We start from the raw sequence: 16,093 nt of genomic DNA, 5'->3' as shown, positions 1-16,093 counted from the left end.
GAAGGGAATGTCCTAGGTTTAGCGGGATACAAGAAGAATACAAAGAATGGAAAGGTCAAGCCAAAGATTGGCTATTGTTGTATGGAGATACACAATACCCGGCGATAGAAATGAGAATGAGTTTAAAAGGGAAAGCCCGAGAGCTAGTGGAAGCATCTGAGTGTGAAAGAGCAATGGGGAAAGGCGCGCTTGAAGGGGAAGTCAAGGGTTATCATGTAGTAGAGCAAGCAAATCTCACTGAAAATCAAAAACAAATGGTATTATCGGCTTGTAGGCAAGAAAAGGTAGAGTACGAAATAGTGTCTCAAACAATGAAAAGACTATTTGAGGGATTAGGGACTAAAGGGGAACGGGAATGGTAGGGGTCGTCAGAAGGCAATGCCAGTTCTGGGAGAGGGAGGGAAAACCAGAGATATCGGGGAAGATGGAACCAAGGTAGTGGTGGTAGAAATCCTATAAACAAAGAAGGGAAGGTAACAGTATGTGCAATATGCAGCTCAGAATAGCATTGGGCTAGGGATTGTCCTCAGAATTTTCATAATAGGAAGAAAACTGAAACAAGACTAAAAGAAAATAAGCTGAAAACAGAAACTGGGACAGAAGAAGAAGAGGTTTATGTAGGAGAAGTTAATAAAATAGTGGAAGCGTCGTGGGAGGTGGTTGATGCAATTTTGGACATGGTGTAAATCAACAGTTTGCGAGGAATTGTGACGAGCATGTATTGTCATGGATTTGAGTCAGGAAGAGTTGAGGAGAATGAGGGACACTAGGACAGAGTCTAATAAAGTGCTTAATTTTGGTGAGACATCTTATAAGTCCAAAGGAATAATAGAAATACCAGTGATACTAAAAAACAGAAAGTTTTATTTGAAGACAGAAATTCTGCAGGGTGATATACCCTGGCTGATAAGTAAGCAAACCATGAGTAAAATGGGTATGACCCTAAATTTGAATGAAAATTGTGTCATAATAGAAGTATTAGGGGGAATGAAAATAGAGTTAAGAGAAGGCAAACAGGGTCATTTAAGAGTACCTATAAAGAGGAGGAAGGTAGAAGAATTATTACTGGAGGGTTGGAAGGGAAAGAATCTGAGGGGGAAATTAGCAACATGATGAAAGAAATTAAATTTACAGTTTGGGCATGGAAGTGGAGATAAAATATGGAAGCTAATAGAGGAAGCACAATGGAGTAATGGGTTAATCGAAAAAGAGGAAATAAAGTTACTAACGGAACTGATTGAATATTGAGAGGTTTGTAAAAGACAAAAGAAACCCCGCCAAACATGTAGTAGGCTTTTTTTGGAGTAAATTTAATTTCTTCACAATGAAGAAATTAAATTTACAGTTTGGGCATGGAAGTGGAGATAAAATATGGAAGCTAATAGAGGAAGCACAATGGAGTAATGGGTTAATCAAAAAAGAGGAAATAAGAAAGTTACTAACAGAACTGATTGAAAATTGTGAGGTTTGTAAAAGATACAAAAGAAACCCCGCCAAACCAGTAGTAGGCTTTTCTTGGAGTAAAACGTTTAATGAAGTTGTAGCAATGGATGTGGGAGAGATAGAAGAGAGAAAGTTCTTGGTAATAGTGGATATGGCAATGAGATATTGTCAGGCCTGTTGGATAAAAGATAAGAAACCAGAAACTATAATAAAGACACTTTTTGAGTGCTGGTTTGCTATATTTGGAGCGCCCTACAAAATATTGTCAGATAATGGGGGAGAATTTCAAAATGAAAAAGTAAGGAGGATGGCAGAAAGATGGAATATTAAAGTATTAGCCACAGCATCAGAATCTCCGTGGAGCAACAGATTATGTGAAAAGACCGTAGGCATGATCAAGGGAAGTGTAAGAAAGATGATGGTGAAAGAGGAAGTAGATTGGTCCATAGCATTGAAATGGGTAGTGAGTGCTAGGAACTGCTTAATGAATAATGAAGGTTTCTCTCCCAACCAATTAGTATTTGGAAAAAACCCTTCACTGCCTAACCTAATGGGAGAAGAAAGTTCAAGTCCTGCAAGCAGAGAAAAAGGGATGGAAGAGGGTATGGTAAGGGACACACTGAATGGAATGCAAAGGCCAGAGAAGCGTTTATAAAAAAAAGTCATGTAATAAAATAAGAATAGCGTTAAACAAACACATCAGAACATAAATTTGAAGAAGCAGTGGTAGGAGATGAGGTATTCTTTAAGAGGGAAAATGAAAATGAATGGAGAGAACCTGCTCAGGTAGTGGGAGTATCGGGGAAAACAATAATAGTCAAACATGGAGATTCTTTAAGAGAAGTAGCTAGGATACATGTGACTAGGATTCAACGACGATCACCAGATACAGAAGAGATATCTGCTAGAATAGATAAATCCCATGGTGTGAAAGGTAGATCAGATGGCCCAAATGAAGGGAAAGTACATTGGCAAGAAGGAGAGGAGATAATAGTAGGCGGGAGAAGGAATGTAGACACAGAAGAGACTATAGAAAGAGAAGTGGTAGAGGAAACAGTGGAAGATACCGGGGAAAGTGGGTCAATAGAAGGCGAGTTAATGGAAGAGATACCAAAATTCAAAAAGGGAAATAGATTTAGAGCTATAAACAACGATACAGGACAAGTAGAAGAATGGACTATATTAGGTCTTGCAGGAAAAAGATCAAGCCAAGCATGGGCTGATTCATACATTGTACAAGACTCACAGTCAAGTGACAAAGGGTGGGTTAACTTGAGGGATTATAGTCAGGTAGAAAAAATTGAAGATGAAGAGGTGTTGCTAGGATTTGAAAATAGAAGCATAATGGAAGCTAAAGAAAAAGAACTTCAAAGTTGGAGAGATAACCAGGTATATGAGGAGGTAAATGATGTTGAACAAAAGCTATATCTACAAGATGGACAGTAACTGAGAAGATAAAAGGGGGGAAAGGATATGTAAAGCAAGATTGGTAGCTAGAGGGTTTGAAAAAGAGATGGCAGAGTGGGAAAAGGACGCTCCCCCATGCAATGCTGAAATTTTAAAATTCTGTCTAACCATAATAAAGGTGAAAAATTGGAATTGTTATACATTGGATGCCAAAACTGCATATTTACAACGTGACGAGATACAAAGATAAGTGTATTTGAAGCCACCGAGGGAAGACGGTTGGAGGGGATTATGGAAGTTGAAGAAAACTGTCTATGGGCTCAAGGATGCAGCAAAAGCATGGTATTGTAAAGTGGTGAAAGTAGTGAAGGAACTTCAAGGTGAGAGAAGTAGACTAGAACCTAATATATTCTTTTGGAAAAAGGACAATAAATTGAATGGCATTTTGTGTACACATGTAGATGATTTTTGCTACGGAGGAACTGAAGGATTCTTAAAGGAAACAATTGGGAAATTGAAAGGGAAATTGCAAGTAGGAGAACAAGAGAGTAAAAGGTGCAAGTATATAGGAGTAGCAATAGAGCAGAAGGAGAATAGATTTTCCCTTAATCAGTGGCAGTATATAAATTCTGTAAGAGAACCATAGGCTAGAAGATATACGGGTAATAGAGTGCTAGAACAAAAGGAGTTAACCGAGTATAGATCAGTGGTAGGACAGCTGACTTGGGTATCACTACACACGATGCCAGAAATATCATATGATGTTAGCGAATTAAGTAAAGCATTTAAAGAAGGAGCAACTCAGGATATGAAGAAGCTTATTAAAACTGTGAGAAAAACTAAGAGCATGATGGGCGAAGTTACAATAAGTGAGATGGAAGAAGAAAGGATTTATTGGGAAGCCTATGCAGACCCTTCATTTGGAAACAGAAGATGGCCATACTCAACTGGGTTATATTATTTCCTTGACAGATGGGAAGAGAAGTCCCATATGGTGGAAGTCTAGGAAATCCAGGAAAGTGGCAAAATCCACCATTGAGGCCGAAGCCCTGAGTGTTGGGGAAGCAATAGAGGGATTGATATATTTCAAGCATTTGTGGGAAGAGTAGTAGGAGGGAGAAATTTGGAAGCCTTGGTTAACACTGATAGTAAAACACTAATGACCGCCATCAAATCGAGCACTGGTGTAAGTAGCAAGAGATTAATAATAGATATTGCAGCAATAAGGGAAACCATTGAATCCGGGGAAATAAAGGAGGTGAGATGGATAAAAGGAAAGGAGCAATTGGCTGATGTATTAACTAAAGCAGGAGTTTCAGGGGAATGTATTAGAAATTATGTAGAGGGTAAAGAGTTGGAGGATGAAGGAAATTAAGAGGGGACTAGGTTAGGAAACCGTCGGAGGGGAGGGAGAAAGAGATAAGTGTGATTATATATTGTATAATTGTTATTGGTATTTTATGCATTGTTGAAATATGGTGGGTGTCCTATATATGGACAGCATATGGTTGATTCTAGAAGGTGTCTGTTGATGTATTTAAGTTGTGTTGTGACATCATAGACAAGATGGCGGTGGCGTCGGGGGGATGTAAACAATAACACAGGGCGGTAGAAAGCATGTGGTGGTGGTGTGTGGTTGGTAGGGGAGAGCTCTCTGTCTGGTAGGAGTTTTTCGGTCGTAAGTCTTGTTGTGCTGTTGTTCTAAGGCAATGTCTGGAGTATACTGAAGTTGGAGAAAGCGTACAGGTGGGTAGATTATTAATTTTTGTAAATAAAAGGGGTTAGGCTAGGCTAAAACTAAAAAAAGATGCCTTAGCCAGTGTCACAGCCATATTTTGCCTTAATATGTAATAACTATTTAATGAAAATGTGGAATTTCATTTGCCTATTAATTTACTATGGTCTGCATGGTAGTTCTACAAATTTTTAATGTCAGATTTGATGAACTTACTGGTAAATCTTGGCAAAGTATGAACTAGAAAAAAATATAGGTCACCTTTTTCAATAGACTAACTTGAGATTCATTTACGCTAACTAGAAGCAAGAAAATCGCTTTGATTTGACTTTAATACAGCAAAATAAACTTAAGTTGCAATTGTCCATTTCTAAACCATTACATTGATTGCCATTTTAGTATTTTATAACACAACAATAGTAATATGAAAATAAATACAATGTTATTGGATGCAGTGAAGTGAAGCATAACTTTTTAAAAGATCCATGGAAAAGATGCATATTCATTATGTTTGTATTTTATGAAACGATACTAGTGTGTGAATATTACTACGCTAATTTTATATCTCATGTATGATGCGACCCCCTTAAAATTAGCTCCAAAATTAGGTCTTCAAAAGTCGCATGATATACGAGTATATACGGTAAGTATTCGTTCTATTTGTATTTTATGAGGGGTCTCTTACCTCTTGGGATTTAGGCCAAGTACGTATTGATAACCAGACAACGGCACTATCTATTAACGAAAAAAATAATTAAGTCTATTTCACAACAATACGTATTTGTCATATTTCAACTTAAAAAGACTTCATATGACAAAAAAATTAACCTTTTCACATATGAATAGTTTCTAGAGATTGCTTTACACTAAATACAATCAAGAAAATCGCTCAGTTTTGAGTCAAATATGGCAAAATAATCTTACCTCCGCCCTCAGCTGATTTTTTCCAACCAAAACATGATCGGTTTGCTTGTATTTTATGATACAATGCAAGCAGCCCTCGATTAGCATTGTTATCGGTTAGCGGCATTTCGGATTTACGGCGCTTGTTCAATATATTCGTAACTAGGTTTTACCCTCTAAAGGGTTTATAGCACCATTTTCTGGTTGTCTGTGGCTTAGGCTAAGTGCCGAGACCGCCTCATAAAATACAAACAACAAATATGCATCTTTTCCTTGGCTCTTTTAAAAAGTTATCCTTTACTTTGTTGTATCCAACAATACTGTATGTAGTCTTTTATTACTATTGTTCATAAAATATGATCATGCTTTGGTCTGAAAAAATCAGCTGAGGGCAGAGGTAAGATTATTTTGCCGTATTTAACTCAATTCAGAGCGATTTTCTTGCTTCTATTCAACGTAAGTTAATCTCTAGAAACTATTTATGTGACACGGTTATTTTTCTTTATACAATGTGTTTTCTAGTTGAAAATTGACTCAAATATGTGAACTAGACAGTTATTTTTTTTGTTAATAGATGGCGCCGCTGTCTGGTTATCGGTATTTCAGTACTTTGCTGAAACTCCAAGAGACCCTCATAAAATACAAGCATAATGAGTATGCATCTTTTCCTTGGCTCTTTTAAAAAATTATGCTTTACTTAACTATTTCCTATAATACTATATGTATTCTCATATTACTATGTATAGCATCATAAAATACAAACAAAGCAATCTATGTTTTTGTTTGGAAATATCAGCTGAGGCTAGAGGCAGGTTTATTTTGCCTTATTTAACTCTATTCACAGCAATTTTCTTGCTTCTATTTAGCGTAAATATATCTCTAGAAACTATTTATATGGGAGAAAGTTATTTTTTGTTATATGAGGTACGCTTTGTTGTGAATGCGATTGTTATTTTTTTCGTTAATAGATGGTGTCAGGAGCATTTTTTTTTTTTTTTTTTTTTTTTGAAAAACAGATTCCGTTCATTATTTTCATGAAAAATATAAAATGTGTTCATTCATGACCAGTATTTTTTATTAAAATACTTTTTTCTCAACTATTAGTTGAGGTCGAGTTTCATCCATGTTGCTGATGCATGAAAATTTAGTCACTATCAGTGCGAAGATTTTTTTTTATTCTCAGGTTCAGCTAAAACTGCAACTTAAGTTCAGCAGTACTATATTGCTTGTCAATATTGTATCCATAGCAAATAAAGGTATAAATGCAAAAATATTTAAGTTCTGTTATTCTTAATCAACGTAATTTTTAACATTACTGCGGCAATTTTTTGCTATTGTATGATAGCTGAAATTCAAGCAAAATGTAATTAGATTCAGTTGTTGTAGCAAAACAACTGTTTTCATTCAGCTCTGTATGGCTGTAGCGTTTAAGCAACGATTATAACGTTACCAACGATATTTTATCATTCTCTTTTGCTTTTTTTATTTAACTAGAAGATATGATAAATAGAGAGATGGAAATGTTAGCAGTGTGAAAAAGCTGACTTTCTCTCTCTCTCATACTAGGCCCAGATCTACCAGTAAGTTCATTGAATCTGACATTAAAAATTTATAGAACTGCAATGCAGACCATAGTTTGTTTGTATGATGATTTTATGTTACATGGAACCAGTGTTACTCAGCTATGGGACCAACAGCTTTACATGACTTCCAGACAATGTCAAGAGTGAATTTCTGTCTCCAAAAATATACATCTCTCACGTGTCAATGGAATGCCAGAGAATTGCACTCACGGCCACCGAGGTGAGAGACCAAGACCATACCGATCATACCACTGAGGCACTTTGCAGACCATAGTAAATGACTAGGCAAGTGAAATTCCACATTTTCATTAAAGTTATTACATAATTCAGCCAAAAAATGTGGCTCTGACACTGTCAAGGCATCGTTAACAAGTCTAGGGCACCGTAAGGTGGATTGTGGCGGCCGTAGACTTGAATTTCAGTTAGCGTCGATTTTTGCCTAGTGTTAGGCCCCCAGGAACGGAACCCTGTTGTTAAACGAGGGCTGCCTGTAGTAATATAAGACTGCATACAGTATTATTGGACACAGCGAAGTAAAGGATAACTTTTTAAAAGATCTGCTAATCATTAATCTTTTGTTTTACTTGAGTTCAGCCTTATATCCCACCAACTAAATCATTCCCTGATCCAGTCCATGTCCCATTTGAGGCTGAAGGCAACTTCATTTCTCAAAAGTGGAGACTTTACTACACCCACAAAGTTCTTCGTTGGACGAGTGGTTTTCACGCTCAGCCAATGCAGAATAAGAGGAATTTATTTCTGGTGATAGAAAAAGGATTTTGACGTAGGAAAAATCTATTTCTGGGCTCACTTCTCAATATAATGTGGTTCGGACCCCACAATAAGCTGTAGGTCCTGTTTCTAGGTAGCCAATTGGTTACTAGCCACGTCAAAATATCTACTCCTTCGGGCCAGCCCTAGAAGAGCTGTTAATCAGCTCAGGTCTGGTAAAACTAAGGTATACTTAACATAACTACACCCACAAGTGTTGCATCATCGGCGTACTGAACAATCAAATCACTTGTATACACTAAAAATAACAGTAGACCAAGAACACTGCCCTGTGGAACTCCATTGCAAATGGGGATCTAGAAAAATTAGAAATATAGCTACTAAAATGGAGTGTTCCAACTAGAAAGAGAGATAAGTCACTATATAAACAAGATAAGACTAATATAAGTGACAGGAAGAAGAAAACTACCTGTGCTGTTGGCATCTGTCTCAAGAGGAAGAGCACTTTGTCTTCATGTTCCTGACTAAGACGAGTTAATTCAGCTTGATAGGTTTCTTTGATTCTTTTTACTTCAGCTTCAAGATCTTCCACAGTTGCTGAAAGGTCTTCATTACCAGCCTACAAGTAACAATTTGGATTACAATTAAATCAACAAATTAAACATCACAGGCTAATAGTACTCATAATCCTGTACTGAATACATAAAATTCAATTTCACTAAAAATGAAAATTAATTAAAAAATATATAGTCAAATAATGTACCTTACAATCCTCACAATACACAGGAATTACAAAATAGACTCTTTTCATCAATGGGTACCACTAAACATTCAATTTTATCACATATAGTGTAAAGTACATCACCGTTATCATAACTTGGTTCTTCATAATCTTTTTCTTTTGAGGATACAGCCTCAAAATGACAGCTTTCCTCGTACCGTGGAATATTTTAAGATTACAGGTTATGCAGACTTCTGAGATGCACTAAGATTTTATTACAAATATATTCACAAAAATACTTATTAGCCTCAAAGGCTGATTTTGACCATAATCCTATCAAAATGTATGACTTATGTTTAACTTATGATTTACTTATACTTGTATAGTCTACAACTTACAGTGCCCTCTTAATCACCCAAAACTAGATGATGATGATGATCATCATCTATGTTCTGATAAATAACTTTTTGGTGTTGGTAGTCTACAGCAGCAAGCCAACTGAAGCAAAATTTATGAGCAATTTTGTTGGAAAAAATTACCTTATAAGCCCCAACAAAAAATTCCCTATAAGCCATGAAGTTTGGCAATGAACATATGTCTTCTTAACTTAAATCATAAGTAATAAACAAACTGATGGCAGATCTTTCGAACTTGTAACCTTACTAACCAGTTAGTTTGTAACACCCAGTGAAATTTCACCAGTAACAAAACAGGCAACAAAAATCATCAGTAAGACTAAATATCAAAAGGTCATCAATAAATTAAAAGTAACCTATAAACCTGTTCCTGAAACATTTTTTCATAAAAAAAAATACCAAATTTGTAACTAATTTGTATTTTTCATTACCTAACAAACCTGAGGTCTTAACATTAGGATATACTAGCGCCAAGCTGGAAACCGGTAGAATTAAAATTACACTTGTGAGATCCAGGGACTATTGGCATCTATACCAGATCACGGGGCATGTATACCCAGAATGCCCTCGGCGTCTTGTGACCCACCAGTTATATTTCTAACCCAGTTTAGACTGCTAGAGGGGTGGTTCGAGGTGGGCCTTTACCTGTTAAGACCTCAGGTTTGTTAGTTATGAAAAATACAAATTAGTTACAAATTTGGTATTTGTTCATATACGGAACAAACCTGAGGTCTTAACATTAGGATAGACTTACTTATTGGAGGGAGGTAAGTCTCTATAACTGACAGGGAGTTTGCCACATTATCCATCTCCGAATACATTAGGGGAATTCCAAGAGAATGGACAATGAACCTAGAACCAAAGATATAAGCAAATCTATTGGTTTCCCTCACTGGGTGCTGATACCATTCTATGGTTTACACATTATGGGAGAACAGAGAACCTTCCCTTCTCACACACTACTCTTGTCCCTTGTATCTGGATCCACCCTCACCCCTCTCTTCCCTATTATCTAGAGGGGTGTGTTGCTACTGAAAAGTATACCATAACCTAAGATAGCTTCACAGTATGGCTGACCACCTCACCTGAATCTAGTCCATTCCAGCATATGATGGTACTCTCCTTCATACTGCCCGTAGTTTAAGGAGTAGAAAGAAAGTAGTAAAGAAAAAAAGACCAGTCATCCCATTCATTCTACTTTCATACCTTCATCTTAGACTAGACACAAACTGACCCGCCAGGGGTACTGGATGAGCTATATCACTTGTTGGGCCGCCACCACTGGACCCAAGGAAAAGGTGTCCAAGGACCTATGGGCAACGTCTTTTAAATAAAATGAGGTGAAAGTTGTTTGGCATTTCCAAACACCAGCTTTCAGGATTCTCTCCACAGACATGTTCTTCTTAAATGCCAAAGAAGCACTCAAGCCCCTGATGTCATGAGCTCTAGCTCCCTCCTGGCTATTTGACCCCCTGTCTTCTGTCATGTAGGCATTCCTGATCGTCTCCCTTAGCCAAAACGATATTGTATTCCTGGACACTTCCTTCTTGTTCCGTCCTGTACTTACGAACAACCTCCGGCACCCCGGCCTGAGGTGCCTTGTCCTTCTTAAGTACTCTCTTAGTACCCTGACGGGGTACAGAAGCATCTCACCTCTGTCATTGTCTACAAAGTCTACCAAGGAAGGTATGGAAAAAAAAAAGTCGAATCTGCCGTCCATTATTGCTGGGTTTTGAGTCTTGGCCACAAATTCTGGAACAAACTCGAATACCATTGACCTCCAACCTCTCGAGTGCTTTATGAGATATGACAGGCCATGTAGCTCCCCCACCTTTTGGTTGAAGCTAGGGTCAATAAGAAGACTGTCTTCAGGGTCAGGCTCCTATCTGTGGACTGCCTTAGTGGTTCGTAGGGGGGTTTTGACAGACTACACAGTACCATGGTCAGATCCCAATCTGGGGCTTTTAGTTCCTTTGGTGGACATGACTATTCAAAGCTCTTCATCAGCATGGCCAACTCCCATGAAGACGAAATGTCCACCCCTTTCATTCGTAAGACTAAGGATAGAGCAGCCCTGTACCCCTTCACTGCAGATACAGACATATGCCTTTCTGTCCTGAGATATACCAGAAGTCTGCTAACTGCTGAATAGTGGTACCGAGTGGAGACAAGTTCCCTCTACGACACCAATCACAGTATGCCGACCACTTTTCTTGGTAGACTGCCGCAGATGATTTTATGATATTTCCTGCCATCTGAGTTGCTGCTCTTTGCGAAAACCCTCTTGCTCGGAGGAGATACTTGACAGTCTCCACCCATGAAGCAATAGGGACTTCACCGACTGGTGGTACCTCTCCATGTGCGGCTGACATATTAGGTTGCTCCATGGGGGTAACACTCTCGGCATGTCTATTAAGAGTTCCAGCAGGTCTGGAAACCACTCTGCCTTCTGCCATAACGGAGCTACCAGGGTCATTTTGAATTCTGAGATGGCATTACCAAGTTCAGAACCCAACAGATTAGACAAAATGGAGGAAATGCGTACACGTCCAGATTGTCCCAAGGGTGTTGTAGCGCATCTTCTGCTACTGCCTCTACGTCTGGGACTACCGAACAATACACTTCCAACTTTTTGTTGTACCTGGTTGCGAATAGGTCTATGATTGGCCTTTCCCAAAACATGAGCATCCTGTCCACTACCTGTTGGTGCAAGGACCACTCCGTTCCCAATATCTGATCCCTGCGGCTCAACTTGTCGGCCACTGTTTCTTTTTCCCGGAATATATCTGGCCCTGATGTCTACTAGGTTCTCTACAGCCCACTGATAAAGTTAAACTGCCATCACATGTAACTGCCGAGAAACTAGGCCTCCTTGTTTGTTTATATAAGCTACTACTGTGGTGTTGTCTGACATCAATACCACTGAATGTCCCTTCACTCTCTCCCTGAATTCCTGTAGAGCTAGAAATGATGCTTTTAACTCCAGCACGTTTATATGGAGTTGTCTGTCCTCGCAACTCCATTTTGCTGACACCAGCAACTCCTCCACATGGGCTCCCCAGCCTTCTTGTGACGCATCTGAGAACAGCAAGAGGTCCGGGGAGGGTTGTTGAAGGGGGACACCCACTGTCAGATTGTCGTCGTTCACCCACCACAGCAAGTCTTTCTTCACTTCTGCCGACAAGGGAATTTGCTCGTACAGGTGATCTACTATTGGTGACCAAAATTCCTTCATCCTCCATTGTAGAAGGTGTAGCCTTCCTTGTGGTACTAGCTTCTCCAGGGAAGTTAGGATTCCCAGTACTACCTGCCACTGCCTTGCTGGCTGTGTTTGTTTTCCCAGAAAGGCATTCACCACTTGTTTGCATTTCTCTATTCTCTGGTCTGTCAGGAATACTTTGGCTTTTATTATGTCTATAACCATTCCCAGATACTCCAAACGTTGACTTGGATCCAACTGCGACTTCTCCTGATTTATCACAATACCTAGACTGTGACAAAACTGCAGGAGGGTTGCCCTGTCCCTGAGTAATTTCTCTCTGGACTTTGCTATCACCAGCCAATCGTCTAGATATCTTATTAGCCTGATCCCCTGAGCATGCGCCCATCGCCCATGTCGACACGAGAGTGAACACTCTTGTAAAAACTTGAGGAGACGTTGTCAATCCGAAGCACAGGACTTTGAATTCGAAAGCTTTCCCTGCAAGACTGAAGCGGAGAAATTTCCTTGAAGACTGATGGACTGGTATCTGAAAGTATGCGTCCTTCAGATCGATTGTCAGCATAAAGTCCCTGATCCTGACTGCTTGTAGATCCGTTTTTGGAGTTTCCATTTTGAAACTGGTATTTCTCATAAACAGATTCAATGTTGACAGGTCTATTACTGTCCTCCACTCCCCGTTGGCTTTGGGTACCAGGAAAATCCTGCTGTAGAAGCCTTTTGACAGACTGGATACTTGTTCCACAGCCCCTTTTTCCATCATCTTCACTTCCTCTTGCAGAATAATGGTTTTCTGAGATTCCTGAGCATAAGCAAAGTGAGATAATGACTGTTCTGTCAGGGGCGGGGTTACCTCGAACGGAATCAAATACCCGACCCTGAGAACATCCACCACCCACTGCTCTGCTCCCAGTTCCTGTCACACCTTCCAGTGATTTGCCCCACTGGTGTAGCCGAGTGATGAGAGGCACCCATCCTATCTTCTTGAGCCTCTCCCTCTTCCCCTACTCCCCCTTCCTCTGTTGTTTCTATTGTGAAAGGGCCGATGAACTAACCTCTTTGGGGAAGAGGGTCTTGTTGCTCTATCAGGGATGTTATGTCTCACTGTCTTCTTCCGAGGTATTTGCTGTTGCCTTACCTCCATAGAGGTAGCTTGACTGTTAGACGTTTTCCTAACTGCCTCCTGTTCCAATCTATCGTTAGTGTCCATCCTTCTTCTATCTATAGCCTCTTCCAGTATGACCTCTGGCAACAGCAGTTGCGACTCCAAGATATCCCCATTCCTCATCGCTAAGAGGGAATCTAAATCAACAGTGCGGCTTAGTCTAGCCAACGCTGCACCTCTCCTCATTAACAGGATATTTGCCCAAACATTGGCACTTAAGTTTGTCAAGTACGCAATCGCCTTGGAGCCTGATTGTAGTAATCTAATGAACAATGATTCATCCACTACCTTTCTTGTCACTTCTGAGGATGCAATCTTCGCCACTGCTGTTGACCAAAGATCTAACCAAGAAGCAGTCTGAAAGACGGAAGAAGCTGTTGCTTCTAACGTAGCAGCCTCTTGGTAAGTCATCGAAGGGCACTCCATTTTAGCCTGATCTAAGGTTAATCCAGGCCTTAACCTTACCACATTAGGGTTCACTTGTCTAGACAGCGAAGGGACCTTCGGTGTCGTATCATATTTCCTTTGTTTCATCATTGGAGGAGGAATAAATTTAAATGATCTATTAGATCTTAAGGAATTATCTCTTCCTGCAATCCGTGCGTTTACGTGTTGTAAAACAGAGTCCGCATGACTCGAACAAGGCAATTCATACGACACCTTGGTATCCCTTTTCAGTCCAAATACCATGTCAATTCCCGGAGGAAGCATACTGGCAGGTGTTTCTGTCTTCTCAAAAAGGTTATTGAATTAACGAATCAAATCAATCACATCCGCATACGAGGCCAGAGACTCTTGGTTTTCTCCTTCCTCTGGCTCTAACATACTGTTCTCCGCCACAGGGGATGTTATCTCACCCCTATCCTCTGACAAACGGCCGGGAATTTCGCGGCCGCCTGCCCATACAGCCGCGGTCTCTTTGATCTCTGATGGCCGCCGCTGGCTTGATCCCAAATAGTCAGCAGGGGAACGAGAACGCCTCATTCTTTCTCTGCTCACGGATCTAGAGCGAGAATCTCGTCTAGACCTCCAAGATGAAGGCTCCCTTGAAACTGAGATAACTTCGTCTCTATTAGAATTGCTATCGTTTCCGAGCGTCGGAGAATTCGGCCTCGATCTTTCATCCAGACGGACAATGCCTTCCACGAACGTATCACACGAGGTTGCCAACTCTCTATTCTTCGTTCTTTTAATAGGAGCCTTATCATCCTTTGTCCGTATTTTGAACGGCCTTATGGATGAAACTAGAACCTGCATTCTATTCTTTGCTGCACCTTTCGCCACCAACGTTGGTTTTGCCAGCGGTATCGTAGTCTTTGTAATCTGTACTGGCAACTCCGCGTCGGCCGCTAGTCCATCAGCCGTCGCCTCTCTCGCTTGTTCGGACTCTTGCAAACAGCTTCGTCTGCTAGCTTTGTGCTTACCAGCCACTGACTTCCCGACTTTCCTGCTGACTGGGATACAACAGTCCTGGTCTGAAGATGAAGAAGAATTCACTTTTCTCCTCTTAGCCCGAGGATCAGTCACAAAATCCCGAATCCTCCAACGCTTGACTGGCGCTCGCCACGACGTCATCGAACTTAGCGATGACGCCGAACTAGAGTAAGAAGACGACGAATCACGCCTTTTCTTTTTGTCTTTCTTAGCCATTCTCTTCTCTATATCCTGTAATTTCTTCATTACAGTGTGTACTACCGAGTCAGAAAGCGTATTTGAGTCCGGGTGCAGCGAATTAGGCCGAGAAGCAGTAGTCTGTGATGTCATCGCGTCTGCCATATCGGTGTGTGACGTATGTTGTGACGTCACCAATCTTGTAGGGAGAGACTGTGCGGCTTCTGCTGGCATCCGCACGTTTGCCGCCAAACTACCCCCCACGTTCTGCATCGCTGTAAACATAGAATTTGATGGCGTAGCCGCAGCATTATTTTCCATAAATTGCAAGCCAGGGGGATAAGGAACATTCAGCGCTGCCGGACCCTGCTGGAATTGTGACGCCATATAATGCGTCAGCAAACCCTCCAAGGTTGGTACGCCTGGTAGGCCTAGCGCTGCCCTCGTACCTTCCATCCTATGCGCTTCGGGAGCCGGCACCTGGAACAAAGATGGCGATGCTCCCCCCCTACCTGCTGGGAACAAAGGAGCGTACATATTATGCATAGACGTTTCCGATAACGAATCGCTAGGAGAAACCGAAGGGGTATGGGACAAATCAAAAGCAGGTGGCGAAACATATGGAGCAGTCTGGTTTATTGCCAATACAAAAGAAGCCGGTAAGGTTTGGTCATCCAAAGATGGCGTCACCTCCTTCCTTTTGTACTGGCCTTTCTCATAGAACTTTTTCCACTGTTCCACCGACCAAAACAGAACATGGATTAGTAATCGTACATACGTTTTCCCTGCACCTACTACACGTTGGATGAGGATAGGTCGACACCGAAGTTAGGAATCTAGAACATGGAAAGCCACTGACTCTGGGGCATTTCCTTTGTCTCCTCTCAAAACAGCAGAAGATCCCGATGGTGAAGCGAAAATTTCCATCATACCACTTATACGCTCTTACCGATCACACTCACACTGAGCACACTCAGAGAAAGAAAAAGTAAAAAAAGAAAAATGAAATGGATAAAAATGGGCAAACTGAAAACCGGCTTTAAATCAGATAGACAGTAAACTCATCTTATCTTAAAGGCAGTAGGAATATAACTGGTGGGTCACAGGACGCCGAGGGCATTCTGGGTATACATGCCCTGTGACCTGGTATAGATGCC

At 40.6% G+C, this 16,093-nt stretch overlaps 1 protein-coding gene across 1 annotated transcript in view; it reads right to left on the bottom strand.

The window, feature by feature from the left end:
- LOC135211133 (chromosome-associated kinesin KIF4A-like) overlaps positions 1-16,093 on the bottom strand; it is a 214,569-nt gene that overhangs the window by 4,028 nt on the left and 194,448 nt on the right. The window contains 1 exon segment of the mRNA XM_064244278.1: positions 8,273-8,422. Within this exon segment, the coding sequence (XP_064100348.1) occupies positions 8,273-8,422 (150 nt within the window).

Source organism: Macrobrachium nipponense, chromosome 4 (genome assembly GCF_015104395.2).
Source record: "Macrobrachium nipponense isolate FS-2020 chromosome 4, ASM1510439v2, whole genome shotgun sequence".
Lineage (NCBI taxonomy): Eukaryota > Metazoa > Arthropoda > Malacostraca > Decapoda > Palaemonidae > Macrobrachium > Macrobrachium nipponense.
The sequence above is the reverse complement of the archived record's forward strand: the minus strand, read 5'-3'. Positions and strand labels throughout refer to the sequence as shown.